The sequence below is a fragment of the Colias philodice genome, chromosome 15 (assembly GCF_061535455.1).
Source record: "Colias philodice isolate Cphi_HAF_F1 chromosome 15, ilColPhil1 Martin Lab GWU primary, whole genome shotgun sequence".
In the NCBI taxonomy this organism is placed as follows: domain Eukaryota; kingdom Metazoa; phylum Arthropoda; class Insecta; order Lepidoptera; family Pieridae; genus Colias; species Colias philodice.
This window is the reverse complement of record NC_143100.1, coordinates 3,272,659-3,292,401: the sequence shown is the minus strand read 5'-3', so window position 1 is coordinate 3,292,401 and position 19,743 is coordinate 3,272,659. Positions and strand designations below refer to the sequence as shown.

Here is a 19,743-nt window from a genome sequence, read left to right as displayed (position 1 = left end):
TTACCTACATATACATTATACATATAATAATTAGATGTTTAAACAATCGTGACTTGATAAATCGCTGAGACTGCCAGACAGATATTCTCAAATTTTATTTCAAACGTTCCGATTACTCAAGGGTTTAAAGCTATTTCACTGAAATACGTAGAAAATGAAGCCTGGAAGGAAAATTACATTTTCGCGAAAGTCTTGCAAAATAAATATGTACCTTTAAACGCAGGCGGTAGGCATCTTGTAACACTCAATTTAGGTTTAATACATTTTGTTTAAGAAACAATAAGCGAAAAAGACTTTTTTCTTACAGAAAATATTATTTGAAAGCTAATGGAATTGGATTAGGTAAATGTGTGGGAAATTACTTTTTATTGCTTTTACTTTTGGTTAAAATGTTTTGGGCGTTATCTTAAATAAATAAAAAAAATAAATAAAATAAAAATTTCTTTATTTGTTTCAAAAAATTTTTACATAATATTGTTACATATGTTGCATTGAACCCCACACTAGGATCCCCTGTGTTGTGAGGCTCAATATCTTTCATCATATTACATAACAGAACAACAAAAAAGAAATATGTATATATATTTTAAACAAATAATTGCCATCTTAAAGTAAATAAAAGTGTCGTGATGGTAAGTGACATGATACTAACTAAATAATGGTTGAGACAATTGGAAATAAAGGATTGGGGTTCAACAAAGTTGTAGGATAGGAAGAAATATATTAGGTGATAAAAGTAAATTTCCTTTACCTTCGTGGGGGATGGGGAAGATATATTTAACATGTACTTTATAGATCTTTATTTTATGGGAAACTGCGTGATCTGATTTTTTTAACACATCGAGAATTATAGGTCTCTCCAAAAAAAATTAATCAAACTTAAACATCTTTCTTGATACATAGTTACAGTTCGATTTAGACAAATTAATCAAAAATAATACAAACCTGATGCTTTTATTAGAATTTTATAATCTACTAGACAGATTCTGGACTTGTTGATAAAGTCAATGATATTCAACCAACTTCAACACATATTAATTTGTCATATTCAACAGAACATAATATCTAGAATGAGTGAACTCTATCTATATATATATAGTAGTCACGAATTCACTTGTCGTATTGTGTGTGTTATCGATAATAAACATACATAGAAATACAAACTACAATACACTTACCCTGGATTTTAACGAAACATTGTTTTAAAACAAAGATTGTTCAATCCAATTAAAATGTAGTCTTCAGCGGTACTAAAATGTACTTAAAAGGCAGTTAAAAATTTACGAGCGGATCCTTCGATGAGGGGACTTTATCTGATCGTCGACAAGAACCCTATAAAATTGTCTAATAGGCCATAATTTTAAATCTATTTACTTCATTCCATAACCGAAATATATACTCATACATATTATACTAGATTTCCGCCCGCGGCTTCGCCCGCGTTTGCAAAGGAAAACCCGCATAGTTCCCGTTCCCGTGGGATTTCCGGGATAAAAACTATCCTATGTGTTAATCCAAGTTACCCTCTATATGTGTGCTAAATTTAATTGTAATCGGTTCAGCAGTTTTTACGTGAAAGAGTAACAAACATCCATACATCCATACATCCATACATCCTTACATCCTTACAAACTTTCGCCTTTATAATACTATTAAGATTAAGATTTACCAAATTGATGACATTGTACTTACACACTACAAAGTTACGTACCTACAAAGTTTTGTATAATTTATCTTTATCGTTGAAATATTATTATGTATGTGATATGTCTGGATAAAGGTATTAATTTATAGCTGACTAGTATATTATAATATACCTATTACATTGTTTTATTTTATTTCAGTACTACTACTGACTTGCTTTTAAAAAGCTTAGGCAAATGATTCATAGTAACAATGCTTGAAAATTGTCGTCTTTATTTAGAGTATTTTATATTACCGAATTTGTTACCTTTTTTCATAAGTATATAGAGGATATATAAAGTTCAGCTCGCCTCGATAGTGTCATAAATTATATTTTAAATTTTTTTGAGACCATTTTTAACATTTTCTCAAATAAAAATGGTTTTATTGCACTACAAGATTAAAGTTATGACTATAATAATAAGAACTTCAATATTAATTTATAAACATGTCAAATTAAATTGGCAAGGCCTCAAATCTGTAGTGCGTTCAATTAAATATTATTTTAGTATAGAAAGTCTCGAACTATTAATATTTAAAGCTGGTGAAAGATAAGTATATAATACGAACTATAATGTGCTATAACGACCTCATTCTTTCTGCCGCTATTTTTGGCGCGCTCTGTGTAAACCAATTTTATTACTCACTTTTGACAAACGAGGCATCTTTAACTCGATTAGAATGATGTAAACGACGTTATTGTAGATTATGTATCCAAAAATACTTATTATTAGCAATATATTTTCATACTAACCTGCTATTTAGAAGAACTTCCCGGTATACCTATAAATCCAGAGCAAGTATTAAAATGAACCCAGGAGGGCTTTTAAAATGAACCCTGAATGGATTTAGCTAAATAATAGGGATTACATCCATAATTCTACGGGTTTAGGGTAAGCTCATAGTTATGGACTTTGAGTGTTACCTACCTGAGTAATGAATGCAATATCGTATAGTTTATGTGTATTAATAAAACATTTCCGTAAACTGAAAAATAATCGTATGAATGAATGAATGAATGAATGAAAGCTTTATTGTACACACCAAAATAATGAAATAACATTAAGTAAAATATACATAAATTGCACAATAGGCGATGTATGTATTAAAATATAGACTATACTTTAAATTGATTATTTATTAAAAAAATATACATGGTTAATTCACATGTGTATGGAATTTAGGTTGTCTGGAAGAGCCTTAGCGACAGGACCGCCTGTTATGCTCTTCTGTGTGAATATGTATTTAACTTACTTTTGTTTTTTTATCTTTTGCACAATAAACAGATTTTATTTGTTTGTAGTTAATGATCCTTTACTTAAAAAAAAAACCTTAAAATTAACAACCATTTAGTTCGAAGTCTAAACATCAGGTTCCATAAAAACAACTAAAATTATCGTAATAAAATACTTTAGTTTTAACGAAATATTTTTGAGATTTAATATACTTATATTTAATGTTTACGGATTTACTTGACACCCTATACCCCTTTAATCCTTTATTACGTCACATGGTAAAAAATACATTTTGTATTTTTTTTAAGACCTGTTCGTTAAAAAGGGACCTCTTTGTAAATAAATGTTAATTGACTCGGGATATTTCATCAAAGAGAATTAATTTAAATTCAAATTACGCTCACGTTTTATAATTGCTATTTATTGATACGCTATAATTTATTTATTCCAAACAAAATGGAGTTTATTGAAAAATACGTTTTCATACAATATTCAATTAGTCGGATGTTTTTATATCATGTACCAAGCTTTTAACTGTTGCTAATTTTAATTTTAAAGTAAAAAAAAAGATTCCTTTATTGAAGATGACATGCCAATTACATATCAATTAATTTTATCGTTTTAATGAATAACTATAAGTAGAGATATACATCATCATATAAGGAATAACAACCGACCTAACAAACATATTCTTCAGTTTTATAATAATATTATTAGTATTGATTGTTCTTCATTACGTTTAACCTACTACCCATTCAGTTTTTATTTACCGAATTCTTCAGCTTACTTATTACGTAATTCATGTTTAAACTTGAATTTCGCCTTAAAATAGACAAGTATAAAAGTAGTTTTCTACAGAAAGGCAAGTTAAAAAGCTGTGGAACTCATTCGAGCGGTAAGGTCTCGGTTTCCAAGGCGATCGATTTTTCGTTCAGTATTCTCTTGAGTGAGATTTAGTACTATCCAGATATCCTTAAATTGCTTACAGATTGTAAAAGTCCATTGAAAGTTGATCATTGTTTGCTTTGGTGGTATAATTTATGAGGGATAACAAGGGCGATTACTTTGTCAGCTCATGGTTTGTTTGGTCGGTAACCAATCGGTATTAAAGTATAGAAATGTTTTTTTTTTAACATTGTAGTGTTATAATATGATAAAATAACATGCCGATTTTCGTAGACGATTAACATAGACGAGATTCCAATCTTACTTTTCTTTCCAAGTAATCCTTAATCCCATAAAATATAGGCAACATATTTCAAACCAAGTGTTACAGATAGCCAGTTCTATTGCATATGAAAATAAAATACCATCATGAGTACATATTGTGTAGTGTACAAAATAAACATTTTAGATAATAGTTCAGGATCCATCGCCCATTTTTGCACTTGATAACAAGGATAAAATATTTTGATTTGATGGTTCTCAAATATTTAATACTAACTGATTTTTTTTTGTTCAATCTCAAGATAATTATCTAAATTATTCGAAAAAATATTTGTCCTACAAAATCTATGGTTTGATCAAAGATGAAAAAGTCCCCTCTTTCCAATGTGTATCGATAACGAGGTCATCATAAATGATTACTAACCAGCTGATTTTTTTGTTTTCACTTAGTTAATATTTATATAATTCAACAGACATATCATTGTCCTACAAATTGCGTAATAAATATTTGAGAACAATCAAATCAAAAAATTTTATCCTTGTTACCTCTGTTAGCTACCACAATCGAGAGTTTCGTACATGAAATTATTGGTCGTCTCATCAAAATAAAGCTACTCACGGAAAATTAGCTTGATAGTAATCACTTGCAAAAATGGGCGAAGGATCCTGGACTGGTATTCGTTACATCACAGGTATATAATTCAAAAAAGACAACTAATTTCATGATCGTGATGTGATTTTCACAACTCTTAAAATTTTGTAAAGATTAGAATAAAGATTACAATACCTAAAGTCAACCTAGGCGGTGCTGGTTTCTTATACTTTGTATTGCATATTACAATATAAGAATAATGTTTGACTTTGTACATTATATTTTTATGCAAGAGCAAAGTGTAATATTTTACATTATATAATTTTAGCATACACAAGCTTGAGATATGCCCTGAAAGAGTATATTCTCAGCTTAATTACGTCATCGTAGTAATTATTGTTTTAACGACTACGCTCGGTTATTTTTAAAGTTTAAAACAGAAGAAATTTAAAACTGTGTTAGCCTAAATATATAATTCATTTATCTACATTCGTTATAGAAATTATTCTGCCTATTAGAATGGACTATTGCCAGTAAAACATAAATACGTTGAACCAAAATAAATTGAATTGCACGAATATCTAACTATTGCATACGTAGCTATTTAAAATTCCATTCGTCGTGTGCATAGTAATGCCTCTCTGACTTAATAATATCTGTTCTACGTTACAATGTAGTAATAAGGACATACATAATTACTTGTGTTGTTATATGAAGAAACCGACTACCTACTAATAAGCTTATTTTACTTTTGTTTTTAACGGTCTTTGAAAGTCTAACAAGTTTAGTCGAACAAAATAAACGTAAAGTATCTTTGTAAATAACAAGTACTAGCCTACCGCCCGCGGCTTCGCCCGCTTTGTCTAAATCTAATAAATTATATACTAAAACCTTTCTCTTGAATCACTCTATTTATTAAAAAAAACCGCATCAAAATCCGTTGCGTAATTTTAAAGATTTAAGCATACAAAGGGACATAGGAACAGAGAAAGCGACTTTGTTTTACACTATGTAGTGATGTCTTTTAATTTTCTTTAAATCGTTTTTTCTGAATATTTGTGGCCAGTTTGTCTTTTAATTTAATTCAAATTAATGTATTTTTAAATTCGGTGGGGAGTGAGCAAAACTCTTATTAATTACTACCTGAAACTTAGATCAATGCAAGCTGCATATAGTCATATTGTTAATTTTTGTTTGAAAGTTCATGTAGAGTTTTCGTAAAGAAAGATGTTGCTCAGACTTATTTCTCGTAAGTAAATAGCGTTAAATGAATGTTAATAATTTAATATGAAAGGCTTAGCTCAAGTCATATTAAATTATTAACAAGCACTTTAAATACAACAACTATTTAACATATAAATATAGTTTTCTGACCTGCCTTTTTTAACACTGAAGTGTCCATCCAAACTAAGAAAACAGACTGTACAAAAGCAAAATTTCGTTTCCTTTCCACCAAAGAACCCTTTCTGTGAAATTTAAAGTAAACGAAGTTGGTACTAAACTAACTTTTTTGAAGTTAACAAAGTGAAATTGGCCGGAGGCAGGAAGGGCCTCCTTGGGAATCGCAAATTGTTCATGCTAGTTTAGGGTTAATAGTTTACACTGAACTCGACAGGGGTGACCCTTTACATTAATAAATTTATGCTGAATTATTTACGACATCGATAAAAAATTGGTTCCGTAAATTATATGATGCATAATGTTGATACGCTTAGCAGGAAAGAGTTCAATTGTATATTTTCAAGATATTTTTATGGAATGCGTTCGTGACGCGTAATTTGGACTACTTAATTATCTGTACGTAATGATTATTAGTTAAGTCGGCTTATGTAGAGCATTTTCGGTTGTGCCACATTTTTTTTGTATCCAGTACCAGTGTATTTGGATTGCATTAATGAATAAATATAATATATTATTGATTTTACGTTTAAAATTATAAGAAATTACAGTGATATGCTCATTAAGTGAATAAGCCCGCAGTTAATAAAATTGATAAACATTCTTGAAAACCAACTGCTTTCTTTCCAAAAGCTCTTATTAAAACGAAAACGTAACTTGGTATATTATAACCATTAGTTCCATTACAGGTATTTAATTTTGGCATGGAAATAATAAATTAAATCTTTAATAAGTCGCTAACAGAGCTCACATAATATAAAAAATAAAAATAATCTTTTTGAAACAGACTAAATTATAAATATTTTTATAAAAGATTTAAACAACAACGATTTATAATGATGTGTTCATTTCTAAATTGATAGACCGTATGTTTTCTTTTCATTAAAGAAAATAAACAAAAGCTTCTTTTCTGAAATAAATTTTCACAAGTTACCTACTTGAAAAGTACACTACACTAATATGTTAATACCTGGTTCATATCTTAATGTTAATGTAATAAGTATATTTATCACATATACCTATGTTAATAATTATTATAAGTTTTCCATGTGGTAACAAGCGTTCTCACGAAGTTTACCTCATCAGCGGCAGCAATGTTTACGAGATATCTCAGTTTCAGACTAGAGCTTGAATGTTATTTCGGTGTTGGTGTCAAAACGACACTGCTCTAAAAATGTCTGTGCGGAAAGCGCGTAGGGTTGTCACTTCATGAAAATATAGTATTTCACTGACACGTGTGCTCGCCATTTGTATAATGAAATTAAATCCCTTTGGAATACCTTCGTTAGATAATAATTTAATATTCGGAAAATATTGCTCTACAATATTCTGTACTTCTATAAGCTTATAAGTTATTATCTATTGATAATGTCCAGATTTCCTACTTTTACTACATTACATTGAGTGTAATATTTTTAATACATACATGCTTATAATTTTTAATACTTTTATCGAGGTAATTATTATTAGACCAATATAACGCATACTTTCTTAATATAACCAGGAAAAGACCGAAAAATAAAATCATAACTCTTTCAATTTTGTAGAACCTAAGAAAATTAGGTACAGTGAATTCTTCTTATATTATTTAAGTGTATAGTTGGCAGCCCTAGCACAGGTAGCTGAAGGGGAGCGGGGCGCTGCGCCCACGCACGGCCCGCCGCGCCTTGCCGCCCGCCTCGCGCCAGTCAGCAGTTGTGGCTCGTGTTGGCTGAACCATCTTAGGGCCATCTCCTTTTTCCTATCGTAGGTGAGTTCCAGTGAAATTATTCTTACCGAAATTCACGTTTAACAGTGCATTAGTGAAGTGATTTGTCAATGTCAGCGTAAAGGATCGTGATGCATCGCTCGGAGCGCTCGGAAGATTATTGGAAATAAATGTGGCTAAAGTTTAAGTTTTTGACTTGGATATAAGATTACATACGTGACGTCACAGCATGTTTATACCGTTCCGCTAAAACGGTAACTGACATTGAAAGAGAATGACTTTATCAATGCAACTGATCGATTTGTTTAAAACTTGATTTTTGTAGCTCATGTGTTTTAAATTAAGAAATCTAAAAAGAGCAGCTTCGATATTAATGAAAACAGTTACACGATGACATACCTGTATTACCTATATTAACATCTAAATTATATAACCACTTGCACAATGTGCCATATTACCAACTTTCCTAAATAATAGAAATCGTAAGATATACAAAAGACAAAAAGTTAATATTACTTAAGTTAACGTTATCGTCATACATTCCATGTTACTTAAGTACTGTTACGTCACAGCTGAAATAGTTCCCTAACCGCGCTCTGACGTCCATTACGTATGATGTCGAAAACTCATGTAACCGAAGAAGCGTGGTCGCGACCAAATTAGGATGCGCGGGAGTGGCTCCGGGCCTATTTCAGTCGCGCGCGCTCCGGACGAAGCAAACCGAATACTCGACTCTCTGCGATGCTTTTTGTAGAGTTACAGCTATCGTTTCTAATGGAAAATGACTTTTTCCCGCCAGCCGATGTAATATAATTTTAAACGTGACCTAATTTAGGCCGGGAGTGCACTCCGCTACGAAAATATTCAATTTGTAACGTGTCGCTTTAAATCCCATTAAATTTCACTGATAAATACATTTTCTGGGACACATTTTACGTAGATTTTTTTATAAGTATCAAATATCAGTTGTACATAAAATGGCATCATGCCAAATAGGCATGTTGGATAATTTCAAAGGACACGTTGATTGATAAGTTTGCATATTTTTTATACTGAAAGAGATAAAATATAAGAAATAAAAACTGATAATGTAGTTAATATGAAGTAAATAGGGTGGAACATTTTTATCGATAATCTTATAACGAGGGCCATGAAAAACGGATGAAACATGATTTATTAAATTGACCTTGATCGGTTGATAAATAAAAAAGGTTTTGTTTATGAAATTGAGATTTTGCTGAAGTAACTTTCATATCTTATTACGGGATACATAAATAAAACGGTCGTAGGCGTAGCCGTGAACTGGGTTTTTACAGCTAATATTAAACTTTAGTGCTTTTTAAATAAGTTTTATATTATCAATGGATGTTTCCTGAAAATTCGATTTAATTTACTAATATTTGCCAGTTTCCCGGTATCGAAATAATTAATAGAAGACGCGTTTTTATAATAATAATAAATACATACGGCTAAATCCTTCTTTTTCTTAGATATTGATCGTTTAGAAACTTTATAATAAACATGTTTTCTTTATTACAGACACCGAAAAGAACTAAATCACAATGGCGGATGATGAAGTAAGGTAATGTACAAACCAAATGAAATACATTAAATTTCTCACAAATTTTGGTCAATAATATGAAAATAAATTAGAATTTGTATTTCGTATTCTGAATTTATAAATAAAAGTAAATTTATAATAGAACAAATGAAGAGGCAGCTTGCTTGAACATAAATTTCATCAAATAAACTATTCGAAGTCGGACGTGTTGTTTAAAATAAATGTAAGATTTCACACAAACAGGTTTGTATGGAATTTAAAGTTAAATAAAACTAGTTTATATATTTTAGTTATAATTTAAAAAGGATGCAAATACCACCTAGTTTTGAAAATATTAAATAAGACGAGACCTACATTTAGTTTTAACTTGACAGCGTTGTATGAAGTTATATTAAAACCACGGCTTAGTAAACAAACTTGTTTATTACTGAAAGCTAGTATTCATTAAATTCTGTAGTGTTCATTTAGCTTAATTATTTTATTAAGGAACAGAATATATTCTTTTTAATGCTGGTTCATGAATAGTTATTCTCAATCTTGGAATTTTTAAGCTTTGTTGTTTCCTATTTCATCACAATTTGTCTTGTACATCTGTGATGAAATAGGTGAAATCTGTGATGTTTTGAAATACATATTAAAATGTTTAAATAAATTTAAATTCTATATAATTATATACCTACAGTACTCATTATTGTTTATACTGTTTTTTGATTAAAAATTAGATATTTATAAGAGTGAATTACTATGGATATTCGTTACCAATTTTTTTAAGCTATTGTATAGCTTCTATCGCGGGCCTTGAGCGCGGGGACCGAATCCAGAAATTTAGTAACGAAAAACCTCACGCTCCCCACTCCGACGGGCGCGGAGGTGTGGCTTAAAGGCATAGCATGCAATAGCTTTACCGCGGCAGTCCCCGAGTGCCACACGTCTTTTTATTTTATCATAGACTTACTAGCGTGGCATCAAACTAATTTACGCTTTTTCTCTATATTCCATGTTCTGATTCCTGGATTATCTTCAACATCGTGCCTTCAATTGAACATCAACAGTATTAGATACGATACCTCCTTGAGACTAAGGTAACTATACTAATGATCTAACATACAAACACACAATTAAGGCGAGTGCACATTACGATCATCCCAAATGTGAAACGATAAAGGTGTGTTTTCAGATCACGCCTGATACACTTTAAAATTTCATTTTATTAAGCTATTACATAGCTTCTATCGCGGGCCTTGAGCGAATCGAGAAATTCGGTAAAGAAAAAACCTCACGCTCCCCACTCCGACGGGCTCGGAGGTGTGGCTTGAAGGCATGCTATGCAATAGCTTTACCGCGGCAGTCTCCGAGTGCCACACGTCTTTTTTTTGATTTCTTTTGCAATTTTATCATCATCAATATAAATTACAAAATAATCATCATGTGTTATAGAGATGGGTACCACTGTAGCCCCCACCAGTGGAAACAGGAACCAGTTTTTTAGTAAAAAAACTGGTTTTGCGATTTTTAAATTTCTGACGATTTTTAATTAATGACGAGATTTAACGATCGTCACAATGATACATAAAAGATTTTCCATTTTACAGAACACATTCTGTTAATGTGCACTCACCTTAATTCCACATTTTAATACTTCCAGTACCTAAACAACACGAAAAAACAAAAACACAAAATAATTACTTTGATTCAAAGGAAAGCCGAAAGGTTTCTTGTTTCATTACACTCATTATGAAAAATATTCCATTCAGAAAATATATTTTCATGTATGGAATATAATATGAGTAGGTATTTGAATAGGAACAAAGCAAATCCAAAGGTGGGATTTCTTGAATAAATTGAGAATTGTAAGTTCAAACCATTTGCCTTTGAGCAGAAGTATATTTGAATTAATATTAATAATTAATTAATTAATTAAAATAAAAATACTTAGCCAGCATTTGCGTAAAATCTCCATATTACTCATACATATTTACAAAACTTTATACACAATTTTAAGTATATTAAATGTAAAAAAAAAACTATAACAACATGCTGATACTATAACACACTACCACAAAAGGCTTACACTTACGCCAATCTAAACATAATATAATATTATAATAGCAGCTATAAAAATATTAATATTTTGAATATAAAATTAAGCCATTGTATCTCCTGCCTATAATGCAGAAACGTAACTGCTTCAATGTTGTATTAATAAATAACTGCCAGTGTTTTTGTTAATTTGTACTATATCATGTTGTTTTTTATTTTTACAGAAAAAGCGTCTCGAGGAGGTAAAGTAGAGAAGAAGGCGACCGGACACACACTAAATATAATACACACATACATACATATTACATAGTATTAATAACATACACATAAACAAACAGCACTTTTGGTTTATTTAAATAATGCATTATTTGAACTCTATTATAAAAAACATATATTAAAAAAGTCTTTCATTTTTATACACACACAGACAACTTAATAAATGCACATGATTACGAAGTATTATGTCTTTAGGCGAAGAAGGCCAAACAGGCCGAGATCGACCGCAAGCGCGCTGAGGTGCGCAAGCGCATGGAGGAAGCCTCCAAGGCCAAGAAGGCTAAGAAGGGTTTCATGACACCTGAGAGGAAGAAGAAGCTTAGGGTGAGTATTTATAAAATTGCCTTTAAGTTCTATAAATAAAGTCTGAACAATAAAACTCATAGTCGCTTCTCGATACAGTTGCTCCTGCGTAAGAAAGCCGCCGAGGAATTGAAGAAAGAACAGGAACGCAAAGCAGCGGAAAGGAGGCGTATCATTGAAGAGAGGTGCGGTAAACCCAAAAACGTTGACGATGCAAACGAAGGTAAATATTACGTATTCTGATTCATTGTAAGATTATTCAATACGAGATCCCCACACAATTGGCAATGAAGATTCATCACTCCATAGTGGCTGCAGAATCTAAATTTCACTTTCATTAACTGAATATTTGTCCTCACTACACTCTACAGCAATCGCGTGGTTCGTGATTGCTTATTATTTGTACCCATATAAATTGTATGTGTCGCGTTATAGATACTATTTCGAGGGTTTGCAAAGACTACCACACCCGCATCGGCCAGCTCGAGGATCAAAAATTCGATCTGGAATACATCGTTAAGCGAAAAGATATGGAGGTAGCGAAACCAGCCACGATGGGGGCGCTGTCCTTTGATAAACTCACAAAACTTACATATCTTCTATCCTTGAATTTTTGTATGATGTCGAAGTGGCGTGATCTCTCTATTCATCTTTTAACAACGATTAAGCCACTACCTTCAACCGGCCTTATAATTTCTAATGCGTCTCTTCTAAGCTACAAATAAAATATTTAACATACGTGCAAACTTACCTTCTTGAATTGTTTGAAACTGTTACTTGACTCACACTCTCGCTGTTGATACTATTTCTTCAGATCTATTCACGTGTCGATGTTGGTGACTAGGGGTAGGAACGTAGGCAGTAACCATTCGTTAATGTTGTAGCCGCTCTCACGAGCATCATTACCGGTTATCATCAGCGTATCGCCAAGCTAGAAGAGGAGAAGTACGATCACGAGATGGAAGTAACCCGTAGAGAACTTGAGGTCTGAACTGCTTTGGGTACTTCGCAATTTACACAACGCTCTTTGTTTGCGTAGATCATGCAAGCGCCGATAATGTGACTAGTAAAAATTATTGTTTTGTTTTCGCAGTCAACTCATTTTTATCATATGACGGAGCTGAAAATTACATTTACCAACATACCTTAACTTATGTGGATAACCAATTTTAATCGCTGCAATAACAACGTTTCAATTTGCAACCGCCGGAGCTGCAACGATATGACTATTGTAGATAGCATCGCGTTAGATAAAAGTTACACGAAATGCCAAGTAGTAACATTGGTTACATACTGATATCATGTAGCTTCGCTTTCGCTTCTGATCCCATTAGACGAGAAACAGTCTCGTGCAAACGTACACTTTCCACATAAAGCTAGGCCGAGAACGCTACGACGATAATAAAACATTTCCTTAAATGCAATTGTGTTTTTCTTTAGCGGAACTGCAGACGATTTGTCAAATGTACTGGCACAGAATATACAACCTTGAGGGGGATAAATGGGAAGTAGAACGAGCAATCCAAATTAGGAAAATGGAGGTAATCTGCATATTAGGATTGGAAATGCATATGACGTGATATGATTTTGATATTGATATATAGATGTGACAACATGACATAATAGTTGTATGGCTCACAGCACACATGCACACGTCGCTCCCATCGACAGACCAGGTCACAAACACAGATGTCCATGCACATTTTGCAGGCTAAATAATCTGTCTTTCCTTTTTCTCTAGAAATGCTCAAGAGAATTATCCAGGAGTATCATGACCGCGTATATGTGTGTGAGGGCCAGAAGTGGGATTTGGAACACGAAGTCAGGAAAAGAGATTTTGAGGTATTGACCAGTAATGTAAGACCACTGTGAATATCACAATCATCGATATGTTATAACCGTGCCCGTGAAAAAGTTCGTGTTTATACATATTATGTATAATGCTTTGGAAGTTTTCGGCTGTTTGCTGTTGATATTGTAAATAATGTCGAGACGCGGATTAGTAGTGTACTCGTAGCAGATCTGTGCATAGGTTGTCGCGTCGCGTGCGAACTCGGCCAGGGTTGCCATCTAGTAAGACGGTGCAAAATCGAGGCGTCATCCGCCATGGAGCTTACACGTTAACTACACTAACGGCTATAACAGCAACTGCCATCGGCGTAAACACTGCAATCACTTGAACGGGTCGAGCCCGATGCATGAATACGTAACAACCATCAATTCATTAGAGTTTTTATGTCGAATCTTTCTCACTATCCATTGCGCTATCGATATCACTAACGGGCACTTAGTCGGCAGAATAATCGGTATTGAGCTTCTTGGCGGTATATGTAAAGGCTCTTAATATGTCGTAAAAGCTTAATCATTGCATGGTGTAACCGAAAAGTAACAATGCTTCAGATCCCTTATTAATATATCCCTGATAGTATGGCACTTTAATATCCGAGGATGATGCGAGCGACAACAATGACCGAGTACCTGCCAACCATCGCCGCAATGGCATTTGTGTGACGCTTATTGTGTGGTGGCGATTAGTGGTATTACTTTACTTTCTCTCTCTTATGTAGCGAGTAGATTTACCGAAAATTATTAATTGGAACGTGAGACTGGTTCCTTTATTAGCACACACAAGTGCTAAGCTTATGAAACTTCTTGTTCCAAATCTCAACCATTCATGAATGAAACAGAGTGATTGTTTGCGAGTTCGATTGCTGTACCTCATACCTTTGATATCCGACACTTGGACAACGAGTTAAAGAAATAAAAGTGCCATGCTCCGGTCGATACCTAAATCCTTTCCCGATGATTCCAAGATAGAGGATCCCTCACCACATCATATTGTCCACACGATAGGATACAATTCACATGTTATATTTTACCTTTACACTACAACAGACACAAGTACAAACTTGGATGAGTAGATCGATCGATTTTGCACCGCCACTTTGTTAATCTACACATTTGCGACAGCGTACTTTATACTTGAAAAATTGGATGTCAAAGTGTAGTGGATGTAGTAGGGTCTTTTTCAACACAAATTTTATTTGCACAATATAGTACAACTTCGAACTGGTACCCTGTCGATAATTGTAATTACTCATATAGTACATAGTTCCATTGTATATATAGTTTGATTGTTAGCAAATAGCTGTACATATACGGCATTAGGTACCAGATGAAATCGGGGATGTAAGATATTGTCCCCGCTGAATATATATGTATATTGCACATGTATTATATCCTGCACTGTATAGAATGGACAGGTGCTGCGAAAGACCAGTTACCGATACGAAGCACAGAGGTTTGCACGTGTATATCGCACAGATATTTTGGATGTTACGATATTGTACATACATTTAGACTAGAACAAAGGCTACGCAAGGATAGGTATTTGGACATCTCTTCGATTTCCACAGAGAATTATCACCACAGTTTATTACTTCAGCTCGCAAATAACACTGCCTAATCTATGTCTAGATGCTCATTTTTCTATTATATTTCCGCTTTGGTTTTACTGCTTTGTGTCTTACTCTTATATGCTTCTTTTCTGAATTCTTACTGCTTTATATGTTCTTCATTATCTTTTTATGCATGCGTTTTATCTTACGTAGTATATTATTATGTTTTCTGTAGAACGCTATGAACTTGTTTTACAAGTATTGTTGTAAGTTTGAACTTTCTAATTGGATTTTTCTAATTTTCTTGTCATTATAAAATGTAGAAACTGTGAGCATTGATTTTAAAGTTGAACTATCTATACAATATGTTTCTCTATATTCTAAAAAAACTACTTCATTTCATAATAATTTTGAAGTAAAATAACACTATGTACAAAATCTAATTAATTTCCAAATATGTTAATAGATCGCCGACCTGAACTCTCAAGTCAATGACCTCAGAGGAAAGTTGTAAGTATAATATTAAATTTCGTTGATTTAATTTATAAGTTCTTATTAAACATTTTTCGAGTATAATATAATTAATTAAACATTTCTCGTGAGATCGCTAATTTGCGAATAGCAAAGAAAACCCTCTTGTGCGTCTATTATTATTATTTATAAAATTTCATTAATTTAATGTGAACACATTTCATTTTACTATTAACTTGATTCCTAAAAATATGACGAAGTAAGAAACCTTATAAGTCATCCAAATTGTTCATACGCGATATTGCATATTCAAGAAAATTCTCTTTAAAATTCGTATTATAAGAGAATGTGACTGTGAATATCACAAAATAATGACTTTCCGGCGCCGAGCGCACTTAACTGCACTTCACTAAAGAGCCTTGTTGTATTCCGAATCGATTTTTTAATTACACCCACGCAACACTCTAATATTGTAAAGGGTCTCTTAGTTTTGTTTATTACGAGTGTCGTAAATTATTTAGTAGGTACTTTAGTTGTTTCAAGTGTGAATAGTAAGGTATTGTTTACATCCTGATAATGAGCACATTCAACAATAATACTTACTGTAAATTTTTATTCGGTACCTAGTCTATATTCTCTATATAAATAAGTCTATATTCTCTATATAAATATAAATAATAAAGTCTACATATTTTAAAATAAGGGCCCGGATATCTATGATATCTCTTATCTCCATTTTAAGATATAAAACATTTTTCATAAAGCAAATTAAAATCTCCTTGAAGTGGAACATTGCGATTTTGTATCAGTTTTACAATATTAAACTGTCAAAATTTATGGTATATTGCACCTTATTCTACATATCGTAACGTTCATTTTCCAGCGTCAAACCTACATTGAAGAAGGTGTCCAAATACGAAAACAAATTCGCCAAGCTCCAAAAGAAGGCTGCCGAATTCAACTTCCGTAACCAACTCAAGGTTGTCAAGAAGAAGGAATTCACCCTTGAAGAAGAAGATAAAGAGGTAAATATAAATATTTTATTCAATAATAAAAAGTTCTTACTATCTCTTCCAAAAAGTAACAAAATTTTTAATCAAAATTTTAACTCATTAAATAATTATTAATTGAACTATTCTTGACGCCTTTCGACTAAAAAAAAAAGATTTACAAAGACATCATGTGCGTTGCTGTAATAGCGAAAGTTGTAATTTAAGTAGATATCATTGAAAAATGGTAATGGTACATTTAAAATTTATTATTTTTCTACCTGAAAATATTAAATGATTTTACCAAATTTCGCAATTACTCCGAAGCATCCTATTTACTATAATTTTAATATAAAACAAATAAGAAATACTATACGAGCTAACATTCCGACAGGCTAAGAAGGCAGAGAAAGCTGATTGGGCTATCGGGAAGAAGTGATCCCTACCCCAGTTTCATTCATACAATTCCTTTTACACCAAGATGATTTAATTTTAATTCTTGATTAAATTTTAATAAAATATATTTCTTAACTATACAACGGTTCTTTATTATATGAATGAGAACAAACCATAATAAAGCCAACGAGGTGAGATAGTGTGGGACGCGTATATAGCTTAACTTTTGGCAGTTCCAATGTTCTGTACATAACTCACAATAATCTACACAAGCTTCGGTTTTATTTGGAAGTATATTGGAGTTCACCTGCAAAGCTTTGATCGCCGCAAAAGTCCACAACTGCTATGTTTGACCAGTGACTAACTATATAAATATTTTCGACACTGTTCTCTTACTTTGAAGGCTCCATAAAAATTGACAATCCGATAATACTAATAGGAATAACTTTTAATCCTTAACTATTACTGACAACATGCCTACATAAGACTAAATTTTCTGCTAATTTTATTAACTTTTAACAATAAAACGTGTTTCACAGGGTCCCGCTGCGAGTAAGGTAAAATATGGGCACAAATAAGATATTTGATAGTGATTTCTTTAGGCATGTAATATGTCCTTATTCCTTAGCTCAGCGACTACACACCATTGGTGAAATGGTTTTGTTGCCTATGGCAAATTGAATATCTTTTTCGTTATTTCTACAAAAAGTAGAATAATTCGTTCGACTGATTGTACATAATATATTGCTTATATTTACGAAAGTTGTGCCATAGTGCCACACTTGCATACGATACAATATATTTCCATACTCTTGGAAACTTTATGAAATCCTCTTTTAGTCTGGATGCCTTATTCAACTGAGAACGTTGGCCTTTTACACACGGCTTCGGGACACGGCTTTCCATGTTAGATTTTATTGTCTGCCTTTGATTTATGACATGCTTAATAATTTTGCTATTTCAGTCAAAAGGTAACTGTCGTATGATTTCAGTCCTTGTTTTGGGTTAAGAAATAAAGAGAAAAAGCAAATCCTTAGTATATCCTTAGTATTGATGGCTATCGCTAGATCCCTGGCACCTGCTTATTACCTTGTACAGCAAGGTTGGCACACGTGAGACTGTTAGAATTAGAAAAATGCGAACAAATGACTACAGATTCAAAAATATTCACACAGAAATAAAGTTGGCATATCTCCAATGCCTACAAATAAATGCTATCTCTGGGTACCGAAATTGTTTTAAAGAATGATCACTGTCCACTTTTTTGTGTATGAAAATATTGATTTCTTCATTTGTTATCGAAATATAATTTTATACCTCGAAATATTGATAGCTTTCATCAATATAACGACAATATATATAGCTAATGACGTACAGGCTCGCGAGGTGGGCACTGGTCGTTAGTTAGAGCCGGACGTGTATTGATGATCGAGCTGCAAATAGCTCAAGTTGCCTCAGTCATTTGTTCTCATACCGCCTATGCATCTGCAACTCACAAAATTACTCTCAACTTTATCTCGGGAAAAAATTGGTCAAAGTTTCAGCAAATTCCAACCGTAATTATGGTGATTAGAGTCGAAATGAGTTTGGCTAGTGGCCAGATTGCAGATTCATAAAATTAGAAATACACAATGTATAAAATGTTTATATATTGTGAATATTTTAAGCATGCTTTCAATTTTTAACACGGACGGAAACTAATGCTCTATATTTTTTACAGAAAAAACCAGACTGGTCCAAGGGCAAGCCTGGCGATCAGAAGGTAAAGGAGGAGGAAGTCGAAGCATGAAGTGTGAATCTTCCCCCCATTGGCCTTTATTTATAAGAACTGTTGCCATAGAAACCACGGTCCATCCTAAAGCATGTGGTTTCACATCCCTTGGCATATTCCTTCATATATATGTAAAAAATTGACCACACACCGACGTCAATATCATTTTATATTATTTATTTATTAAATAAAGTTTTTGTAAGTTAATAAATTAATAAAAATAATTTCTGTATTATGTTATATGTGAGAATGTCATTTCCTACCCTGACCCTGCCCAAACCGATACCTATGTGTTAAAAACCAATATATTAAACCCGTATTTTTCGTTTATGATCCTTTTGTTTTTTCATGTCACTGTATTGAAAATTTCACTATAATTGTGCTAAACATTTTGTTGTAATGGTAATGAGGTTGACCATGTTATCTCAAGAGTAAGTGTAAAGAATATAGGTACAAGAAATTCAAATAATAAGTGGAAGAATAAGAAGATAAAATAAGAATATGAAATTGTTCAGATTTATAAAAATATTTGGCGAGACTAAAAATATTCGCATTATAGTTTTCACCATTCAAATGACAAAATAGAAAAGAAAAGAAGTACAGAAACAGTTGTAATTTTTTTTTCGTATTATATATAATATTATATTCTATTGCAGACCACTAAATTTAAGCAATTCTTTCAAATCATGATAATTTTAAAGAAAAATTTGGAAAATCCAAAAGTGCACGCCTCATAATTTTTTTTAAATAAATAT

General features: G+C 32.4%; 1 protein-coding gene across 10 annotated transcripts; it reads left to right on the top strand.

Moving 5' to 3' along the window:
- The first annotated feature begins 7,724 nt into the window (after nucleotides 1-7,724).
- On the top strand, nucleotides 7,725-19,228 carry wupA (troponin wings up A). 10 transcript variants are annotated; one of them, XM_089704496.1, is made up of 9 exons: nucleotides 7,725-7,825; nucleotides 9,323-9,360; nucleotides 11,609-11,626; nucleotides 11,856-11,984; nucleotides 12,063-12,186; nucleotides 13,705-13,805; nucleotides 15,828-15,871; nucleotides 16,716-16,857; nucleotides 17,216-17,408. In XM_089704496.1, exons 2-9 carry the CDS (start codon nucleotides 9,346-9,348, stop codon nucleotides 17,258-17,260), a joined length of 618 nt encoding a protein of 205 aa, XP_089560622.1. In that variant the 5' UTR covers nucleotides 7,725-7,825; nucleotides 9,323-9,345; the 3' UTR covers nucleotides 17,261-17,408. The 10 variants fall into 10 exon arrangements, with proteins under 10 accessions (XP_089560622.1, XP_089560623.1, XP_089560617.1 ...); XM_089704491.1 differs by lacking the exons at nucleotides 13,705-13,805; nucleotides 17,216-17,408 and adding exons at nucleotides 13,404-13,504; nucleotides 18,938-19,228 and having other exon boundaries at nucleotides 7,727-7,825; XM_089704489.1 differs by lacking the exon at nucleotides 17,216-17,408 and adding an exon at nucleotides 18,938-19,228 and having other exon boundaries at nucleotides 7,728-7,825.
- The last annotated feature ends 515 nt before the right edge of the window (nucleotides 19,229-19,743 follow it).